At 41.7% G+C, this 21,933-nt stretch overlaps 2 protein-coding genes across 2 annotated transcripts in view; one reads left to right on the forward strand and one right to left on the reverse strand.

The window, feature by feature from the left end:
• On the forward strand, positions 1–6,738 carry LOC113445005 (histamine H3 receptor-like). The gene is made up of 4 exons (XM_026713980.2): positions 1–175; positions 563–838; positions 2,814–2,980; positions 4,270–6,738. The coding sequence occupies exons 1-4, from the start codon at positions 160–162 to the stop codon at positions 5,149–5,151; spliced, it is 1,341 nt and encodes a 446-aa protein (XP_026569765.2). The 5' UTR covers positions 1–159; the 3' UTR covers positions 5,152–6,738.
• VPS35 (VPS35 retromer complex component) overlaps positions 6,304–21,933 on the reverse strand; it is a 19,256-nt gene continuing 3,626 nt past the window's right edge. The window contains exons 3-17 of the mRNA XM_087940658.1: positions 21,540–21,636; positions 21,046–21,169; positions 19,282–19,464; positions 18,269–18,482; positions 17,630–17,713; positions 17,020–17,129; positions 15,291–15,387; positions 13,931–14,079; positions 13,478–13,685; positions 12,260–12,415; positions 11,247–11,369; positions 10,568–10,747; positions 10,064–10,303; positions 9,014–9,157; positions 6,304–7,343 (exon numbers count right to left, since the gene is read on the reverse strand). Of these exons, the coding sequence (XP_087796784.1) occupies positions 7,164–7,343; positions 9,014–9,157; positions 10,064–10,303; positions 10,568–10,747; positions 11,247–11,369; positions 12,260–12,415; positions 13,478–13,685; positions 13,931–14,079; positions 15,291–15,387; positions 17,020–17,129; positions 17,630–17,713; positions 18,269–18,482; positions 19,282–19,464; positions 21,046–21,169; positions 21,540–21,636 (2,289 nt within the window). The 3' untranslated portion in view covers positions 6,304–7,163. The remainder of the gene's footprint in view (positions 7,344–9,013; positions 9,158–10,063; positions 10,304–10,567; positions 10,748–11,246; positions 11,370–12,259; positions 12,416–13,477; positions 13,686–13,930; positions 14,080–15,290; positions 15,388–17,019; positions 17,130–17,629; positions 17,714–18,268; positions 18,483–19,281; positions 19,465–21,045; positions 21,170–21,539; positions 21,637–21,933) is intronic.

The following is a 21,933-nucleotide window of genomic DNA, read 5'->3' on the forward strand; positions in this document are numbered from 1 at the left end:
TTGTTTGAAACAGAAAAGGAATACAACTGGCAGTGCTTTAGCGGAATCCAGGAAGTTGATTCTCCTGCTTTGCAAAATCTTTGTCCAAAAGACAGCTATGGGGACTGCAGAAAAGGACAGAAAACTCTGAAAAATGATATCCGCTTCAGCGCCCAAAGAATGGAATCCCAAACTGGTAATTTGGTCTCCCCTTTGCTCCCTCTCCCTCTCTCTCTCTCTCTCTCTCTTTCTCTCTTGACCTGGAAATGTTTCCTGGGACAAACAATGGTTATTATCTGCCCTGCCTTTGTATGCGTTTCTTTCTTCCTCCCTGATGCTCCCTTTTATTCTATCCTTTGTCCCTTCTGATGAATTTCTGTCCTCTGCTTCTAGGGACCAATCCGATTTGTATGCTGCGGCAGCCTACAGCTTTCCCTTTTCTCCAGCGGTTGATATCCCATGCTTAGGAATGAATCTATCCACGAATAACCAGAGTAATAACAACTATCAGACTTTCCAGCCTATTGTTTATAGTCACAGTAGTACAACAACACTAATCCGTTTTGTCTCTTCACCCCTGCAGCTTTGTCTGAGGGAACTCAAGTGGGACTGAATTTGTCTACCTGGGAATATATCTGCATGGGCAACAGATGTGTGACTGCTACGGAACATCGTTTTCAGCGCCACGGACAGTTCTCAGCACCTGTCACTGTCCTGCTGGCCATACTCATGGGATTCCTAGTGTTGGTCACTGTCTTGGGCAATGCGTTGGTCATCCTGGCATTTGTGGTGGACAAAAGCCTACGGACTCAAGGGAACTTCTTCTTCCTGAACTTGGCCCTGGCAGATTTTTTAGTGGGTGAGTGAAGCCTCTGGGAAACGAGCCAAGCCAGGGGAAAGTAAAAGATGGGAGGGGGTCCAGTCCAGGGTAGGGTGGAGGGTTTGTTGGTTTCTCTCTGAGTGCTCAAAACACCACTAAGGGCAAAGAAAGGGGTCTTCCTTCACTGTATCCCATGAGCAACCCCTGTGTGGTTGAACAGAGTAATAAGCAGAGTTCACACTTCTTGATGTTTATTTAACCAGTTGGTTGTTGACTAAGCTATAATACCAATAGAAATAAGCATTTAGGTTTATATGCCATCCCATAGCACTTTACAACACTCTGGGGAGTTTACAAGGTCAAAGGATTATTTGCATATCACCCCCAACGAACCGGGTCCTCATTTTATCAACCTCGGAAGGAGATAAGGTTGAGTCCACTTTGAGCCCTGTCAGGATTGAACTCCAGGCTGTGGTCAGATTTTGCCTGCAGTACTGCTTTTTAACCACTGGGCCATCAGTGTGCAGTGGTTGGGCTGGGCAGGGCTGAGTTTACATAGGACTCCGAATCAAACCGGAAGTTGTGATGGGTTTTTGAAATTAGCAGAACTCATTTCTGCTAGAGAACATGATCCAAAGTCTCAATGGCAACGATAAAGTTAACGTAGGTTTGTTGTGATGACAGTTTGCATTGATCTAATACGTTTAACCTGGTTGTTGAATTGACCCATTTGTGGATTCACATGATACAATGAACTGTAAACCAAGGAAAAAGTTAACTGGTTTTACTCAGCATTTTAAGTCACAAAATAATTAGCCAAGCTTCTCACTACAACAAACTTAACAAGCTGTGTGGATATAGCCCCTGGGTTTGTGATTTGGTCAAATGTGTTGTGTACACAAAGTCCCTGTGGAAGAAGTCAGATCCGTGCAAGTTACCTTGTGTTCTTCAGAGGAAAGCCTCAGTATGTGTAAAAAAACATGCTGTGTAAAAAATGAATAAACGTGGCACAGAAGGCAAAAGCAAAGACTGAAATCACATGGGCTTGGAATACAAAGAACAACTGCAGTGAACACAATGTGTGGTTCTAATGACATGGCAACTGCGGAGTTTAATCATTTTTTGGCTCAGTTTGTATTCATTTAAAAAAAGAAATTTACTTCACAGGGATAGCATGTGCACAAAGAAAAGAGAAAAGCATTGTCGCTCGTGGGCTATAAATGAGAATTTAGTTAATATCACAGTGGCAAACTCCTGGCTTAGAGGTACAATGGCATTAATTTTTTTTTCCTTTCAGTAACAGCTGAAAAGTAACTTTTCATGTGGAATCTAAAGTGGAGAAGGGAGCAGCCACAATTCCCAACTGCTCTCTGGCATCCCTTTAAACCCAGAGTCCCCAAACTAAGACGGAACTTATTTACATTTACTTATTTACATTTGAAAGAAAGCAGAATTTGCTCATTAAACCTAAGACTGAAAATATCCATTGCATCTCTTGAAATCCTGGATTGTTTGCTTTTGACTGGGAGGTTTCATTGTATTCTTCTTAACATTTAAAATCAGGAAGGAAGGAAGGACAGAAGGAAGGAAGGAATAGGAGGGCCAGGAGAAGGGAAGGGAAGATAGGGAGGAAGAGGGAGGAAGGAAAAGAAGGAAGGGAAGGAAAGGAAGGAGGGAGGGAGAAAAGGAAGGAAGGAATAGGGGCGATGTTGCTAAGGTTCAGAAAAAGTGCCCTAATGAGATTGAGTGCTCCATCTCTTGAGTTTTTTTAAGAAGACACTGTACAGCCAACTCTAGTTGGTTTTCCTGCAGGAGCTTTGAATGGGGCAATCTCTGCCTTCCTTTTCAAGTCTTCCTTTCTATGAACTCATGCCTGATTTCCACGTGACTGTGTCATTTCAAATGTCCAGTGTGTGAACGGTTGAGGTGTGACTCACTGCTTGAGGCTAAAGTTGCCTACAATTTGGCCTCAGCTTTATGGTTGTCTCATCAACCTTGTGTCCTTTATTCCCAGGTGGATTTTGTATTCCCCTTTACATCCCATATATCCTGACCGATGAATGGAAATTTGGAAAAGGCGTGTGTAAGCTCTGGCTGGTGGTTGATTACCTAGTCTGCACCGCTTCCGGATTCAACATTGTCTTGATCAGTTTTGACCGATTTGTCTCCGTAACGAGGGCGGTAAGAAACGTTGCTTTCCCTGGGCTTCTGTTTATCTCCAGCCACTGGCAACTTCTCAGAATTCAAGTGCCACCTGCGTGAACTCTAGGCAGGTGACATAACGCCACACTTTCTGCTGGGCAACCAATCAACTGCAACTAAATAAGCCAAACTGCTATGAAATTTAAGGCACACCCAAGTGATTGTAGCTGCACAGAGCCTCGGTTAGCTAATGGATGCCTTGTAGATGTTTAGATTAGAAAACACTGCCGCGAATTACAAGCTAGACACCCCTATTTCTGCCTTAGCAGGTTGAATTCTCCCAACGTTTTCTGACTCATGTTCTTTCTGACATCATCACAGTTCTTCTCCTGTATGCGACCAAGGACATGGCAACCACCATCTTTTCCTTCTTTGAAGCAGAAAAAAAATATTCTGAAACCTCAATACCAACTTTAGGCGGTCCAATCCATGCTGGCTGGGAAATTTTGGGATCTGAAGTCCACAAGTCTTAAAGTTGACTTGGACATCCCTAGCCAAAACTTTCCTCAACATCACACTAAAAGGAAACATCGAAGCTGTCCACATGTGAAGCCATATAGTATCTACTTAACCATGGCTTTTTGAATCCACTCCCAACTCCATAGATACATGCAACACATTCAGAATAAGACGCGTAGCATGGTCTCAAAAAGTGCCGATAAGGTGTCAACAGGCAAACCACGTGCAGTTGGTATTCACACATCACACTAAAGGCATTGTGTGGATTTCTTGGCTCGGTTTCCTAAATTGTGGAGGACTACAGCTATGTAAACCTTGGTTTTAGGATAGCATGTGGTGGAAACAATGGCAATTGTGCTTTATTCAACAAGTGTACTAAAGCAAAGCATAGCTTGGCATGTAGTATGTGAACCAGGTCTACAACTTAGCATTATGATCCAGGTCAATAGGAGGTTTACTTGTGAAAGTCCCTGTGGATGGCCATCAAACATGGAAATAGTTGTTCCTTACAGTTTTCCATCTGATATACAAGCTTTTCATACTAATGAGATTTACAGCTGTTATAGATCACCAATCTGAGCCCTAGGGAGGGATCAAACATGTCATAAGTCTTGAGTCCCTTCATGCCCACAAGAGATCAAAGTCCAACCTGCCTTGAATTCTGTTGACTCTTTATCTACCACCCGTTTGACTTGACTGTTAGTAGTTCAGATACTCGTAGAGAGCATTAGCATACAATAAACTGATGCATTCATTTGAATTGCCCGGACTCCTGTTTTCCTGGGTTTGACATCTACTTTTTCTTCTAGGTGAGCTACAGAGTTCAGAAAGGAATAACCAAAACCACAGTGGCGAAGATGGTTACGGTGTGGATTGCAGCATTTCTCCTTTATGGTCCAGCCATTATCAGCTGGGAGTACATAGCCCAACAAAGCATCATCCCTGAGAACAAGTGTTATGCCGAGTTCCACTACAACTGGTACTTCCTCATGATTGCCTCCACCATTGAGTTCTTCACACCCTTCATCAGTGTCACCTACTTCAACTTAAGCATCTATTTCAACATTCGCAAGCGGACACCGGTCAGAAGGGAGAGCTCCTCACCAGCTCAAAAGGGCTGTGAACTGTTTTGCTGCAGGAAGAAACGAGAGCACGTCAGCGTTTTCACGAAAAGAGGGGACGAGAAGGACGAAAAGGTGAGCAGCTTCACCCTGAGCAAGCCTGCGGTGGGGAGGCTTGGCACCCATAACCTCCAGGCTCACTCAGTAGACTTTAACATCAATCAAGACTTTCCACCTTGGCAGGTAGACATTCAAACCAAATCACCGTGGGACGGTGTCTACAAGGCTCTAGAGAACATATCTGGCACAACACAGAAAGCAGAGGTGGCCAACACTGCAGCTAGCCGGTTTAGGCTTTCCAGAGATAAGAAAATAGCCAAATCTTTAGCCATCGTCGTCTGCATCTTTGCTGTATGTTGGGCACCCTACACTCTTTTAATGATCATCAGAGCTGGTTGTCACGGGAGATGCATCCACCATGATCTCTATGAAGTATCCTTTTGGCTACTGTGGTTGAATTCAGCTATAAATCCCGTATTATATCCTTTGTGCCACATCAGTTTCCGAAAAGCCTTTTTGAAATTATTCTGCCCAGCCAAGGCAAAAATCCACCCTAATGTTTTTACGTGAGAGAGAACACTGAAGAGATGTTTTCTGCATGGATACCTCTGATGTAGGACCACTGAGCGGGAACTTATCCTCCGAGTAGGAAAGACAAATTCAAATGTTCTATCGTGAGAGATTTCTAGACAACTACATCATCTTTTGGGCAAAAATTAAAGAATGGAAAAACTCAATCTAGATTTCAGAAAATGCAAGACATTTACAGTACTTTGCAGTGCTTATGTATGCAAATGAGGACTAATTTATTCTCCAGTACCTAAGCTCAGCATGCTTTGTAAATTCCCGAGTCCTCCTTCTTAAGAAATAATGTAATTCTGATAAAGCAATTTAACCAGATATTGTACACTTGTGTTGAAGTAATTGCAATTTTAAAAAGGCAATTTCTTTTTGCATGTAAGGGTTTTGCACTGATTTTTTTTTTTAAAAAAAGAATTACTTGTCCATATTGCAGAAAACACAGTGCAATGGGACATCTCTCATTGGATGTTCTAGTTTGTGGCTGGACTTTGTCCATGTGCAGTGGTGCTTTCCCAAGGATTACTCAGTTTTCTAAGGAATTATTCCAATTCCACTTGGCAAAATGCCACTCATAAACGAAGGTAAAAGGTAGAGGAATCCCTGTGGACTTTACTCATTGCCAACTCTAGGAAGTGATGTTCATTTCCATTTTAAGGCCATTAAGTCAGAACTGTCCTAAGACATTTCCACGGTCATGTGGCCAGCATGGCATCACAGAACACTGACACCTTCCCACTTAAGTGGTACCTATTTATCTACTTGCATTTGCATGCAAATGCTAGCTTGGCAGGAGCTGAGGCAAGGATGGGAACTCATCCCGTCTCCTGGTGCTTGAGTCTCGAACGTGGGCTGCTGGCTTTCCAGTTCACAAGCCCAGCGTCTTACCTGCTGAGCCACCACAATGTCCTACCCATAAGCAAACCTGCTACAACACAGTAGGTCAAAAAGTAAGACGGGCTTCATCAGGCAATTTCCAGTCAACAACACAAGCCGTAACTTATTGAATGCATAGCTTCATCCATGTGAAAACAGCCGTGGTAGCTATGCCAGCACTCTTTAATACAGTCCTCAATTGCAGTGTCTTCTTTAAAAAAGAGCTAGAATGATCATTAAATGCAACTGGAGATAGTTGAAGCCATATCCATTAATAGCAACTTTATTGTTATACTGGCACAAATTAAGGATACAGATTGCATTTCCCCCTAATTTGACAGTACTGAAGGTTATATACTCTATAGACCACTGTCTGATTTGAATTATCTTACTATTATCTTGATAAATATGCCCTGTGTACTATACTGAACCCTCACTGTATGTCACTTGAGTCCCCATATGCAAAATATAACTTTCTTGGTTTAATTTCTTTCCTTTTTTTAAAAGAATGGTGCTTTATAACTCCAAATACATGTATGAAGATATTCGGGGTTGGGGGGAATCTGACAGAACTCTGACAAATATGAAAAAAAAGGAGAAAGTGAAATCTGACAGACAAGAAAATGAAACGTTATTTTTTTAAAAAAAATAGCCACAGCCTTAGTAACACTTGCAGATGAAAAAGTGGATTAGAGATTATATGGCTTTTGGGCAGAAATGTGGGACAGAAGAGCAGGAGGAAAAAAAATCAGAAGACAAGGGAGGAGAAGGGGGAGAGATGTACAACCACGTGGAATTTTAGAAGAACGGATTCAGTCATGCTAATTTTCTCTTGCTAGTCCATACCTTGGAAATTCTGACAGGAATACTTAAATCCAAAATGCTTGGAAGGAGCAGCCTGGAACATACTCGCACATTCTCACACACACACACACACACACACACACAAAAGGAAGAGTGAACCGAAAGCCTATTGTTGGCACTCCCAAAAGGCACAAAAGTCTATGATCTCTAATGCAAGAAGAATGATGATTAACAAAAATGCCGTGTGTGTTGTACATGGAGAGACAGAGGACATGCGCCCACAGAATGGAACCGGGATGGGTGGTTGGGGGTCGTCTCTTTGATTAAATGACCAGCCCTTCGTAAATTGGGCCCTCAGATTCAGGGGATTCCCTCCTCAAGCGCAAATGCTCCAGCGTGTTCTGAAAATGTTTGTTGATCTGTTCTGTCTCCTCGGTCGATTCGAGATTAGGAAGGTCTTCCCGGATTTTTTGAATGAGCTGATTCAACACCTGAATTGTCACCTATGTTTAAAAAAAAGAGAGAGAGAGAAGCGTGTCAAAAACAGACATTTACACAATGCGCAATCTGGTTTGTTGCCAAGGCCACCGTGACGCTGCCGAACAACATCTCCCATCATCCCTCATTCTTCTCCACACTGACTGGAGCTGCCGGGAGTTGTTGCTGAGCAACAACCGAAAAAGAGGCTCTCATGTCAGAGTTTAGCAATTAAATTGAGGAAAGCGGAGAAGACCTCACGATGGTCAAGAAGATTCCATGAAATAATGCGCCCGAGGTCATAATGATGGTCCACCACTTTGTAACTTGCCTAACCTCTTTCACATTCGCTAACCTATACTCTCTTTTTTTCTCGTTCAACTTCAGTTATGCATTGCATGTCCAGAGCGCTCCAATGGCAGAGAATTCAGCATCCCTCCCTGCTATTTCCTGCAGTTCTGCTGAGAAGTAAAAGACCACAGACTGAGTGTAACATGTAGTCTGCCCTCTTAAGACAAGGTTGTGCAGGGCAAAACAACTGCACTTCTCGGGAAACAACAACTGAATGAAAAACTGCTGGTGACCTTCTACTGTTGCACCATAGAGAGTGTCTTAACTTACTGCACCTCTCTATGGTTTGCCAGTTGCACAGGGGCAGATAGGACAGCACTCCAGAGGGTTAATGTCATTGCCCAGAGGATCATAGGTTGCCCTCTCCCCTCTTTGGAAGAGCTTTATAGCTCCTGCTGCCTTAAGAAAGTTCAAAACATCCCCAAAGATCCATCTCATCCTGGGCACCCCCTTTTTTTGAACTATTACCATCTGGCAGATGGTACAGAATAATAAAAACAAGGACAAATAGGCTGAAAAACAGCTTCTATCCCAGGGCAGTAGCTCCATTGAATTCTGCTGTATAGTGCAGTGTTGGGGGGTTTTGGTTCAAAGTGTGGAGTGTGAAGCATGTGCCTTTGTGTTTATTTTCATGGTCATGATGTGCACTGAAGATGCTGTTTGATTTCTTTGTACGAGGTGCAATGACAATAAACTAAAGAAGGGAGAGTGGCAAAGGCAGCTCCAAATCTGAATTTAGCATCTGTCGAGCACTCTTACGTTGTAAGAGACCATTAGAAATTTAATTATAGGCAGTCTTTGACTTACAACCATTATTGAGCCCACAATGTTTGTTGCTGAGACATTTGTTAGTTTTGCCTTATTTTATGACATTTCATGCCATAGTTAAGTGAATCACTGCAGTTGTTAATAACACGGTTGTTAAGTGAACCTGGCTCCCCCATTGACTCTGCTTCTCAGAAGGTTCCCAAAATGTGATCACATGATCCCTGGGACAGTGCAACCTTCATAAATATGAGTCTGTTGCCAAGCATCTGAATTTTGATCACGACCATGAGGAGGCCGCAACAGTTTTTAGTGTGACGAAAGGTCACAAGTCACTTTTTTCAGTGCTGTCGTAGCTTTGAATGGTCACTAAATAAACCGTTCTTGAGGGCTACCAGTAATTTTAATGCGAGTCAAAAGATCGCCTCCTTTTGTTGTTGGATGGAGGAGGAGAACGTTCCTTCTTTTGGTGTCATTAAAGTACTCGTTTTGATGGAAATTTTGGAGAGCTAGTGAGGATGATGGAAGGGGAGGGGCAGATTTTGCACATCTGCACAAAACACAAAGCCCTGCTCCTTACCGCCTCATTCTCTTTTTCATAAAAGTAGATGTATCTGTTTAAAATTTCTATGAAGAGCTGAACTTGCAGAGAGGGGTCCATGCATTGGTTGGCGATCTTCAGCGCCTTCTTCAAGCATTCCATGACCCTCTTGGCTCCATGGAGCTAAACAACAAGACAAGGAAAGAGAGGGGATTAGCACTCCCCACATCAACACATTTACCCAATGGTTTCTCCCCAGTGTACGCTGCATGACTAACATGGTTTTTTTTAGCAGGTTTGGGGAAGACGAAGGAATTCACAAAATCTCCAAAGAAAAGGCAATCAACTTGCACCCCGATAGATTCAGAATCTGTATTCCTTCCAGGGATGGAAGGAATGTCGTTTGCAATGTCATTTGCATTAATATGAAAAAAAGATGTCAAAGGGGTTATGTCTGCTGTGCAGGTAGCACTATCCACCTCTAGCAATCATCTCTATTGTTCTGTGATGTATTTCCTGCCTCTCTAAGGTTTACCTCTATCTGCTCCTGTGGGGCATTTTCTGCTTCCTGTTATGTGTATGTGTGTGTGTGTGTGTGTGTGTGTGTGTGTGTGTGCGTGTGTAGATATAGATATATACTCCCAATGATGGCTTATGGCTTTTAACTGCATTTTGATTAAACTTCTTGAAACAAACCCTGCCAAGATATGCCAAGGCTGAATTTCTCCTTAACCCTGACATTAATCCCATTAAACAGTGTTTCCCAAATTTACCAATGTTAAGGCATGTGGACATTAAATTCCGGAATTTCCCAGCCAGCTTCCCCTCCAAAGTAGTCCAGACCAAGAATCGAATTCTACCTTTATTGTGAGAATACAGCAACAGCATGTTTCCAGCCTGAAAGCATTTCCTCCCTCCCCTGCCTTTCTTTTCCAAAGAACTTAGGAGGATCCATCCTGAGATACTTTTTTCTACCCCAATGCCTTCTGTGGACTAAGATAGCTCTCATCTCTTGTCCGCTTCCTCCGTCTCTCAAGGTTATTCCCACAGCCCATTACAGAGAACCCACAAGTCTTGGACCGGCCTTACCTCTTCCCCATTCTTGTCTGTGTTCCGGCCAGACCAGAAGAGATGGGCGCAGGTGCTCACGGCTCGGCACTGATCTGGCTTCTTCAGCAACTTTGAAGCTGCCAGCACGCACTGAGTTCTCAAGGGATCGTGGTTCTCCTCGCCAAAGCACTTCATCCGCTCGAACGTCCCAATTATCAACGTGATTGCAGCCAGCTGTGCTTTTGAATCACTGATTTCATCTTCATAGAGAGAAAATGCCTGATTCAGACAAGAAATATGGGTGGAGGAAATAAGAGAGAGAGAGAGAGACAAACAGAGAGACAGAAGAAGTGTTATGCACTGTATTTTTTATTCTTCTGAAAGTTAAAAAAAACCCAAGTATTTCAGGAACTAGCAGAAATCATCTTGATTGTTGTAATGTTTGTATTTTTGCTGTTCTCTCGATGGCGACCAGAAATATTTCAAGGAAGAAGAAAGGAGGGTAGAGTGCCTCAAGAAAGAAAAAGGTCTTCTGGACCTCACCTGAGACATGAATTCATAGGCCACCGTTTCGTGGTTCTCAAAGCCAATTTCTCCAGCGGCTAACGCTCCCTGAAGGAAGAGACGGAGAGGAAGTTCCGCCAGCTCGGCTTTAATCAAAGCGCTGATGGTCTGGTGAGCAAAAGTGAAGATCTTCTGGCATTTCTTTTCCCATTTGTCATCCTGGGGGAGGGAGGGAACAAATCAGAAGGAGTCATCAGAAGAACAAAATCTGCATTTTTCTATTTAGAATTCCATATCAAATTCTCCCTAGATCTAAAAAATAAGTGTCCATGCAAAACCAAACATGTCATTTAACAAATAATCTCTTTTTTCCCCAACATATTATCCAGTCCAGCCAGATCCAAATAAATGTTTGCCAATCCTGGTAACTTTAAGATGGGTGGACTTCAACTCCTAGTATTTCCTAGGCAACAAGGTTGGCTGGAGAATTCTGAAGTCCACACAGTTTGAAGTTGAGAAGATTGGAAAACAATGGCTTAGATTATTTTTAGCCAATTTATTGCACCAAATTTAGGGACCTGGACTTAATTTAATCCCCTTCTCATTGGTCCCAGACTCATACAACTTGCCATTTTTTTTCTATTCTGCAATTTCCAAACGATCCCTTTTATCTTAAGTAGCCATCGAAGCAAAACGTATCACATGCAGATGCACTCACCACTTTCTCATTCTCCTTATAGCGAAACGCAAGCTGATATGCAGCAAACACCAACGGCGGCAACGTGTAGCGGATGCGCTGGTTCCCTCCGGCACCAAAGTGCTTCCGCGCGGTATTTAAAATCTAAAATGTGCGAAGGTCCCCATGTTTATATATGCTCTGAATATCACGAGACAGTATCACAAAGGAACAGCCTAACTTACAAATTAGAAAATTGTCTTTTAAAAGGGGGGTGGGGGATTGTGTACAAAGCTCCAGAAAAGGGAAGTCAAATGTCTGATTTCCTACCTTCAACATTTTTTTTCTGTATGTATAAACCAACAAGGTAACAGAAGCTGTGAACCAAATTATCCAAGTTACCCTGTGGTAAGATGGGTAGCCAATAAATTGGATGGATGGATGGATGGATGGATGGATGGATGGATGAGATAGATAGATAAATAGATAAATAGATAGATGATAGATAGATAGATAGATAGATAGATAGATAGATAGATAGATAGATAGATAGATAGATAGATAGATAGATAGATAGATAGATAGACAGACAGATAGATAGATAGATAGATAGATAGATAGATAGATAGATAGATAGATAGATAGATAGATAGATAGATAGATAGATAGATTGATAGATAGATATAGACAGACACAGACAGACAGACAAGATAGAATAAGAAATACCAACCTACCTACACATACAAAACAAATGATAATTCAAGATTTGTAATGTACACTGTTATAAAAACTCAGCTAGGGCTGGGCCTACAAATTGTGGTTAAAACAAATAATGACTTAGTATGAAAGATGAGTGCAGGCCTACAATTGCATATGGTCACTCAATGTACTGAATTTCATTCTGGCTACCTCAAACTTGTTTCCTTTTGTTTTGCTGGATTCCCAACTCCCTTGGCTAACCTAAAGACTAGAGATGAAGGAAAACGAATTCTAGCCCCTTTGGGGACCGTTCAGTTATGGAAGGAAGACCCAAACGCCTCGGAAGGCCTCCATACCAGATACTGCTGATTGGGATCTTCTGAACGAAGCAGGTGGATAAATCTGCCTACAAGACCCTGCTCATCAGCCATGTCTTCAGGGTCTGGATCTTCGGCCGGCTGGTCTGGCTGATCCTGAATTAGCGTTGAAACCAGGTTCATGATGGCATCTACCTACAGAAGGCAAAGCACATTCAGGTCAAGGAGGACTCCTAAAGAAAAGGAACTCACGCCGGTTTGGCTTCAAACTGCTAGCAGGACTCCTTGGACGCATTCCATTTCCTCCCTGCTGGACCAACGTAAGATGGAGATGAAAGGCTCCAGTGGAAGGAGAGTCTCTGCACACGGAGCCTTTTGCAGAAGGGAAAATGACTTCCTGTCATGTCAACCACTCCAGGGATTGCAGCTGCAATGAATTCTGGGCAATAGGCTTGGAAAGGCAATTTTCAGGGGTCAGGACAACTTCAACCCTATTTCAATGAATTCTATTCTGAACTATTGTTTTACAGCAATTTTTGTAAGGAGCAATGGTTAGAATGCAGCATTGCAGGCAAACTCTGCCCACAGCAATGAGTTCGATCCTGACAGGACTCAAGGTTGACTTAGCCTTCCAACCTTCCAAGGTTGGTAAAATGAGGACCCAGAGTGTTGGGGGCATAAAGTACTGTGGACCAGTATATAAATCTGTTATTGCTAATGCTAATTTGTTTTATTGATGACCGTTTTTCGGCAAGATGTTGCATTTCCTTCTAGCTTCCTTCAACTTGTAAAACATTCCTATGCCTGTTTTCAAGTTGCCATAAATAGGTGTGGGGGGGAATCTGAAGGAGCAGTATGGCAGGAAAACCAGAAGTACATTCCACCATTATCTTAAAAAGATTGTAGCTAGGCTACCGGATCTTCTGGCCGCCTTCATTGGAGAAAATGATTGATGACACCTAGCCCACGAACGTGCTTCACTGGAGAATCTGATTTATGATACACCCAGGGGGGAAGAGGAGAAACAGGGTCATAGGTGACTGTGAATTACGTATGCCAGAGTTGTCTTCACTTAGGTTAATCCCGGCATGTTACTCCTAATAAATCTTTTTTTGAAGCTTGGATCGCGGCTCATGATTTAATTAGGGCTATCTCCGGAACCCTGACATCAAGAGCAGCAGTCCAAGCACAACCATCCCCATCCCTTTTCCTTTTCACTTAAATACAAATGAACACTTGTTCCTGTGCTTTCCCTACCTGGTCTTGGGAGATAATTTCGGTGTTGTAATCCAGCACGTTGCTAAGCACATAGCAACTCATGGTCTTTCTGGATTCATAGTCGAAGTACTCGAACAAAGGGTGGAAATGCTTCAGTTTCAGGACAGTGAGGACGTTGTTGTAGGTATCAACAGGGATCTTCAAGAGCCTCATCAGCTCCTTTGAAACTGCACTACTGGTTGCAATGCTGCAACGACAAGAGCAGGTAATCCATCTGGCTTCTTAATTTACAGGAAAAAGATCTTTAGAAAAAGACAGAACTGGCAGAAATCAATCTCCATCACCCCAAAAGCCAAGCTCTTCAATCTTGTCACCAACCAGGTAAAGGCATTTCATTTGAAGCATCAGACGGTGCAGGAATTTATTTTGTTTCCCCAACAGGAGAGATTTATATTTTTTACGCACAAGGCCAAGAAGTTTGCATCAACTTACTGCTCCAGGTTAAGCTTGTTAAAAATCTCCACTGTTGTCTCCAGCACTTTGTCCACGTAGTCTACGCGATCTGGATAGCACTTCATCGCCAGGTTAATGAGTGAGACTTGTAATGACACTACATCCTCCGAAGGCATATCTTGTCTTGACTGATGGTCAACAATGGAAGCAAAAGAAGTGCATTTGGGCATTAGAGGTAACAGAAAGGATATTTCTAGTTAGTAACACAGTTATTAAGTGAATGTGGTTTATCTATTGACTTTTGCTTGTCAGAAAGGTCACAAAATGGGATCGCATGATCCCAGGACACACTACAAAGGCCATAAATGTGAGACAGTTTTGTCAACAGTCTGAATTTTGATCACATGATCATGGGGATGGTACAACAGTTGTAAGTGTAAAAATGGTCATAAGACACTTTTTTTTCAGTAATGTTGTAACTTTGAACAGTCACTAAATGAACTGTTGTAAGTCAAGGACTACCTGTAGTCACTTATCCAGACCTGAACCAGTCAAAGAAGCACTTAATTTTAGCTAGACTGGGTTTCTAGGAGATTCACCTTTGCTCTTATTTTACAGTGGGAGAAAACGTTTCCTTTGCATACAAAAGATCTCACATTCGAACTTCAACATTTACAGGCATGACTGGGAAAAACTCCAGCCTAAAATCCTGAAATTGCCAATCTGCAATGCTCACAGTATTGAGATAAACCAATTTCCGATGGGTCAAGGCTTTAGCAGCACGCTAACTTTGCCAGAGAAGATATACTCAATTAAAATTCAAATCCCAGGCAAGTTGAAATTTCTCTACTTCTCGAGAACCTGTTGATTGCAGAGGCGATGAACATAATAAGCAGTTTGCAGAAGGCAGTTCTCTGACAGCATACAAATTTGCAGCTAAGAATTGAATATGTATGTGCCTTTCTAATAGATTCTTAAAGCAATCAAATCACCCTGGCCTTCCTATAAATGTATAAGCCAGAACTAGAAAAAGCACCAAGAGAAAATATTCAATACATTAAGTAACCAAGATAGTTAAAGACTTTCATTGCAAAGATATGTCCCTTTTAATAACCCTGTACTTCTGATTGGGGAAAAAAATGAAATGTATTGTTACAACCTACACTTCCCTGTTTTTCTCGAGGTTAAGGCAACATGAAAGGTTTTTTTTAAAAAAAAATTTTTGCTACTCTATGCCAGCCAGCCTTTTTTACTACTTCCCATGGCCTCTTAACAGATAATTAAACAATAGTTTTTGTCTTTGATTGCCAGGTGATCCGATTCAAGGATATTAAGTCAAAGCCAGCAAACACATATATTTTAAACAACACAAGAGAAACTGCAGTCATTTTCCAGTTACCTGTATGACTGTAGCCACCTGCTGGGAGAAAATGTCAAAGAGTTTAATATCTGCTGGGATCCCTGGTCCATCCTCTCGATGGGCAAAGAGGGCGAGTCTAAAGACAGAACAAGACATATGAGATGCAGCTTGCAAACTTGTCTAACAGGCAATTGCACTGTCCAAATCAAGATGTCTGCAGTTGTAGCCTTCAATCTCTCTTGGAGAAAAATGGGACATGTCCTCAATCTCCTTACCTGTCAGAGCCACACCCCTCTCTTCTCCTATCGTGGAATTCAGGCTGGCATGCATGAAATCCCTCCTTGGCTAAACACCAGATCACTCCATCACACTCACATCCCCTCAACCACAGAGTGTATCAAGAAGCCAGACGGAGTAATCATGTGAAGGCAACCTTCCTCCGAGAAACGATTCTTTGATCCCAATTGGCTTCTATTAACACGACGGTTAATTCCACCCTTCCCTTACGATTCCCTACTCAGGGGCTCCCAAATCTCTTCCAAAAGTCAGGAAAGTAATTAGGAAAGGCAAACTAGTAAGGATTTTTTTTTTCTGGAAATCACAAACAGATGGAACAGCTTTTCACCAGCAGATGGTTACCACCAGGTAAGAATTAAACATGAGCTAGGCAGGAGAGGAGGAGGAGGAGAAGGGAGTTTCTAATCATCATAAGAGTTGGACAAATTTCTAATTAAAGGATTCTGTTTGAAGACAATTTGACTGAATTTCCAAACAGAATCCTTTGCAAATGACACTTTGGATCAAATCATCAAACGCCCTTTGAATCGATAGGACAATTCAGGAAAGATTTCAGATACATCTCTGAAATGATTTCATGGTCCAAACTGAGGGAACCAGTTGTCAATCATATGCATGCCCACCATATTTTGCCCATAGTACAAAATAGTTAAACAAGGGGCGGGGGAGAGAACTCTATCAGCACCCACATCTTTCACTATTTAGTGCATGAAAAGTATGTTAAAATAACAGTGGGGAGATTTTTTTTAAAAAAAGCTTGCTCCACATGATATAACAAGCTTTGAAAACTACCTAAAACTACATTTCAGAGAAATCTTTTATTCACAGCTCCCTGCTAAAACAAAAAAAGGGACTTTAAGCTCATTACAGGAAGCTGATTTACATACATCTCTCATACAGACAGCAAACAACTAATTTCTGCAAATGTTTATTTTAAAATGTACATTTATAAACATACGTATACCAAGTATATCCAAACATTGTAGTTTTCCGAACATATGCCGGCATAAATTGCCATTTGCAGGGAAAAAAATATCACAAGGAAGGTGGGAGGGAGGAAAAACGGTAGAGAGAGAGAACACTTGTTCCTTGTCTGTTCGATTTTGTTTGGCAATTAGCTGCTTCCAATTTTAAATTCTCAAATTTCCCCCCCAAAATGCAGCTTTTGCTTCTTTGCAATAAGGTACTATGAAACATACTGAATTTGAAACTGGTCAATAGTAGTTTGAAGTCTGTTTCAAGCAAGGGACATTTCAGGATGTAACACTTTTCAAATTTACATTTTGTATGTTTACTAATTCATCTTTTCCTCCTATCTATCCCTATTAACACTATCACTTCTTCTGTTCAACCTCTATTAATTGCATTTTTCAATTTTTGAAAACTCTTCTAAACTTTCTGGATGAGGCCCAAAGATTACCCCTCTCCTTTGCTCCAGCACAGACTTTATAATGTTTGTTTCATTACATACCTATCAATTAATGCAATTATAATATTTTTGACATTCACATTCTGGTGTAATTCTGCACACGCTCGAAGGAAAGGATTCAAAGTCTGGAGGTGAAATTCATCGGGGAAAACCTAAGACACGGGAGGACATGATGGAGCAATAGGTCAATTATTATTCTAGGTTGTTTAATAAACAGACATTTGATCATTGTGCTAAAGCATGACAGAATATTTGTTCCATTTCAACTTACTAACTTGTATAAACTCCGCCAAGTTCTGCATATTAGTTATTTATATATTTCCCCAGCTGTCAAGATTGCAGGAAGGTTAAAATAATAAAAATTAAACTTAAAACAACAGATTCCGTGTCTCTAAAATCAAATAACCAACTGACCTAAAATATGGTGGCCCACTCATCATGACACTTATCTAAACAACATCCAAAACCATACACCATATTGTTGAACACAATCCATATGCAAAGGTTTTTGGAAGCCAAGAATGTCCATTCTTGATGCTGATTCTGCTAGCTCAAAAATGGCACTGTGGCCTTCTCATGATTGGCTTTCTTTTCCAGCCTATCAGATCCTCCGTACCAACCTGCCAATTAACCTTCCCTTAAGCCACGTTACCTGTATGATGCATTCCATTAGGTATTCTTGAGCTAGTGCATCCCTGCAGTTAACTACTTGCTCCAATATGCCAGGTAAGACAATCTGGAAAACAGAAAACAAAAATTAGACTTAAGACCACAATTGAGACCAACATTTCTTTTGTTAAGAAGTGAGGCGTTTGTTAAGTGAGTTTTGCCTCATTTTATGATTTTTCTTGCTAGAGCTGTTTAGCGAGACACTGCAGTTGAATAGTTAGTAACCTGGTTGTTAAATGAGTCTGGCTTCCCCATTGATGTTGCTTGTCTGAAGGTCTCAAAAGGTGATCACAATACCTTTGGGACACAGTAACAGTCATAAGTATGAACCAACTGCCAAGCATCTGAATTTTGATCACACAATCATAGAGATGCTACAAAGGCCATGTGAAAAATGGTCATAAGTCATATGTAGCTTTGAACAGTCACTAAATGAAGCCTTTAAGTCAAGCACTATTATTTGCGTGCTTTCTACAGCCATTAACTGCCTAAACATGCTTTTTTCTAGAGAAGTGATAAGCTAAATTGGGATGCAATTATTGAGTAATTAATTTAGCAATTAAACTAACTGAGGTGCAGTAAAGTAAGAGGCGCTAATTGAGAACAGAGGAGTTCACTTCACCTGTTTGTATCTCTCTACGTTGACACCTTCCAGCTGGCTGAGCCGGACCAAGTTGGTTCCCACCAGGATCCTCAGCTCTTGCCTCTCACGCTCCCTCTTCTCCCGATCTCGACTGTGCCCTTGGTGCTGCATTCGCACCCAGAGCTTGTTCATCTCAGCAAAGTTCAACAGCACAAAGTCCATGGAGTCGCTGATGTCCCCAGTGGTTTCTTCGCTGTGGGCCAACAAAGGGAGTCATGTCAAGATGGATTGGATGTCTTTGAAGCAAGAGACACCATGCGTTTGTGACCGTAGAGAGAAAGGATCATGAAGATAATTATCTTGGGGGAGGTGGGGGGGAGATTTGAACCTCAGATTTAATATCATCTCGGAATTAATCCAGCCCGACACCAGTTCTGCATTAGGAAGAAAAGAATGTAGTATATATTTTCTGACTGAAGGGTTCTTCATCCTTTTCCATGGAAGCAAAACTGCAACCTGAGCTGAGCCACCACAACTTTTTCACCAGTGCAAAGCTACAATTATCTACACCTCAATCCGTTATGAAAGTTAAATCCATTTCTACTGTCTCATGTTACTTAAATTCTGCACAGCACTGATCACCTAATTTGCTCCTGTTTTATTTTAGTGTTCATATTAATCCTACTCACAACTCACACATTTATGATCTACTCATAATTCCATTTAGATTCTTAGAACTATTGTTTTCTTTCAATTGGTTTCACGTTTTCCAAACACTTTGCTTCAAGCTCAAAAGATTCCAGAAAGCCCTGTTTCAAATTCAAAATAGGCTGTTTCAAGTTCAAGATGGTTTGGCTTTGAAATATCTTGTAATGCTCAAATTCCAAAGCCGCTCCTCTTGCAGACACTGAGCTCCTAACTCTTCAGCAGGTGACTTTGTCCCGTGCCTTCAAACTGGGCTGCCAGTTTGTCATATCTATCCATCACCCAATACAAACGTGTTTCTCACAGATGAAAAGATAACAACACATTCAATCTTTCAGAGCTCTTACTCTGCTTGCTCTCCATCATCAGGCAAAATGTTCCGGGTGCATTGGAGAAGATAGTTGCGAAGGAACAGGCCTCTTAAAGGATGCTGGACCCCACGACACATCTCCACCAAGTCTTTTAAGATGTCCTTCCGAGATTGAGGGAAAGACTTCACGTAGACCACCCCGACAGTTATTAGTAAATAGCTGAGAAATAAGGGAGATAGTATTACGAGACTCGCTTACCACAGCTGGGCTAGTGTAAAAGCAGGCTGCTAATTACCATTCCAACACTCAGTTCGATTAGGAGTTTTCTTATTTATTTTATTTTATAGTATTATCATCTCCCCACCATTCAAAGAAGGCTCTTGGCAGTTTACATAAAGAATGTAAAAAGGTTCAAATATACAGAGGGCAATCTAAAAACCCAACAGTCCTGAGTTGGGCAACATTAAGGGAAATCCGGATATCATAAAACCAGAAAATTAAAAAAAGATGGCAATATCAAATCATGGAAAAGCTTCACAGAACAGCTCAGATTTTAGAAGTTTTTGGAAAATGTGTGAAGTGGAGGCCAGTCTCATCTCCAAAGGAAGGCTATTTCACAACGCTGGCCAATTCCTTTAATTCCAGTCTCCATTTTCCCCCTTTTTGAAGCATTAGTCATCTAGAATTTGCTAAGAAGAAAGCATATGTGTATTAAATATAGTAATATACTGTTACTTTCCTATACTTTTTCTAATTTCATTTTTCATGCATATTGCCATCGCTGCTACAAAGAAGTTGATCTTTTACAGCAAAAGCCCATCTTAAGGTACTCTTTTTAAAATTGTCTGAAGGACCGAATGATCATTTAAAGGTCATCTGATCTTTTCCTCAAGGATTACAAAGTAGTCTACAAGTAGTCCTTGACTTAGGACCACAATGGAGTCTGCTCATCATAGTTATAAATTGCAACAGTTGTAAAATGGGTCACCCACGTGACCAACCTGATTTCACAACCATTTTTGCGAAGGTCGTTAAACAAAAAAGGCTCACCGTGGGCTGGTTTTGCAAAACTGTCATTAAATGCGGTCACGTAGCTGTGGGACACTGCAAATGGCTGTAAAGTTAGGGAGGGGGGCTTAACTTTGGAACTGGCTTGCAAGTACTCCTGGGGAAGTCCATCACTGCTCTGCACAGTTAAGTGACCAGTCATAAGTCAAGGATTACCTATAATCAGGGGTGGGCTGCTGGGGGTTTGTGAGAGCCCCTAGCTAAGATTCTGCACAGTTCGTAGAACCCCCAAATCTCACTCTAGGCCGACCCCACCCCTCCCAGGAGTCCCCATGCGGCCCGTTTTGGATGCAGGTAAATGCAGGTTATGCGTGGAGGCTCGGAGGTGGTGAAAAATGGGCCTCACGGAAGCTCGGGAAGACCAGAAATGGGCCCGTTTCCAGGTTCTGGGGAGCTTCTGGTGCCTGAGGAGCCCATTTTCGCCCTCCTGGCAGCTCGAGGAAAGCCTCTGGAGCCCAGGGAGGGCAAAAATGCCTCCCCTCCACCATGGTACAGGAGGCCGACTAGGCCACGCCCACCCAGCAACCGGACAGAGAACTCTTTCCTAAAATTTTTGAAGCCCACCCCTGCCTATAAAACCTTGTGGGTTGCTGCCAAAAGGCAGAAGTAGACAGGAACACACGTTTGGGAGCATTTTGTTCAATTCAATAAAGCATTAAAATAAAACAACCCACCAACCAAAACCAATCATCAGAACCGAATGTGTGACCAGGAGATTCTTAATTGACTTACAGCCGTGGGATGATGTTTCCAGCATACTGAACCAGCTCATAGAGATCAGCCACCTTCCTTCCCTTAGCAAACTCATCCGTCAAGTAAACCTCTAGATAGTGGAGCTCGTCAGAGATCGCCATGTCTTTTCCTTGCAATTAAGGAATCATAGACTAACGCAACACAACTTTGTTCATTTCCGTTCAGTACCAAGAACAAACCCATCTCTTAGGAACTAAAGGAGTAGATGTGGAGGACACCATGGAGCTAACATCCAGCCTAATAGGAGAACATGAAAATCAGGTTGGACAAGGCTGCAGTTTGGATCAGCGGCTGCAAATGGAGAAACATGAGCAAGTCACAGATCAAAAAAAAAAAAAAAAGAAGATGATTGCTGGTCTTGACATGTGCATGAAACTCCCTTCACAACTTTCCCACAACCACAGAGATATCCACAGATACTAAGAAGCATCATTTATCAGCTAAATGAGTCCCAGCCCAATTAAAGAGGATACACAATTCATAATAACTCTTTGGAGACAACATTGAAGTCCTCAGCTCACCAAGCATGTTCGAGGCATGTTTCAGGGCATCCATTAGCTTGTTTTTGTCCTATCAAAACAATAACATGTTATTTTCTGTCATACCTTATGCATATTCACTTTATCAATTAGTTCATTTGCCAAACAAACCCCAGAGGCCAGGATTATAGCCCTTTAAGGAACAATTGAAAAAGATATTCTGGATTATCATTGTTACTAAAGCTGCAAACCACTTGAAATATTTAAGATATTAAAACAAAGCTGGAAATAGGTTTGTGAATTTATACAATTTCTATCCCAAATTTTGGGGGGATAAAGAGATTGGATTCTTGCTATAGCCAATTTTTACTTAAAATAAGCATTATTG

Source organism: Pseudonaja textilis, chromosome 11 (assembly GCF_049901715.1).
Source record: "Pseudonaja textilis isolate UNSWEBS1 chromosome 11, rPseTex1.2, whole genome shotgun sequence".
In the NCBI taxonomy this organism is placed as follows: Eukaryota; Metazoa; Chordata; class Lepidosauria; order Squamata; family Elapidae; genus Pseudonaja; species Pseudonaja textilis.

Coding starts and splice junctions, on each gene's coding strand:
- LOC113445005 (XM_026713980.2), top strand. Junction 839..2,813: donor CCTGGCAGATTTTTTAGTGG/GTGAGTGAAGCC, acceptor CTTTATTCCCAG/GTGGATTTTGTATTCCCCTT. Junction 2,981..4,269: donor TTGTCTCCGTAACGAGGGCG/GTAAGAAACGTT, acceptor TTTTTCTTCTAG/GTGAGCTACAGAGTTCAGAA.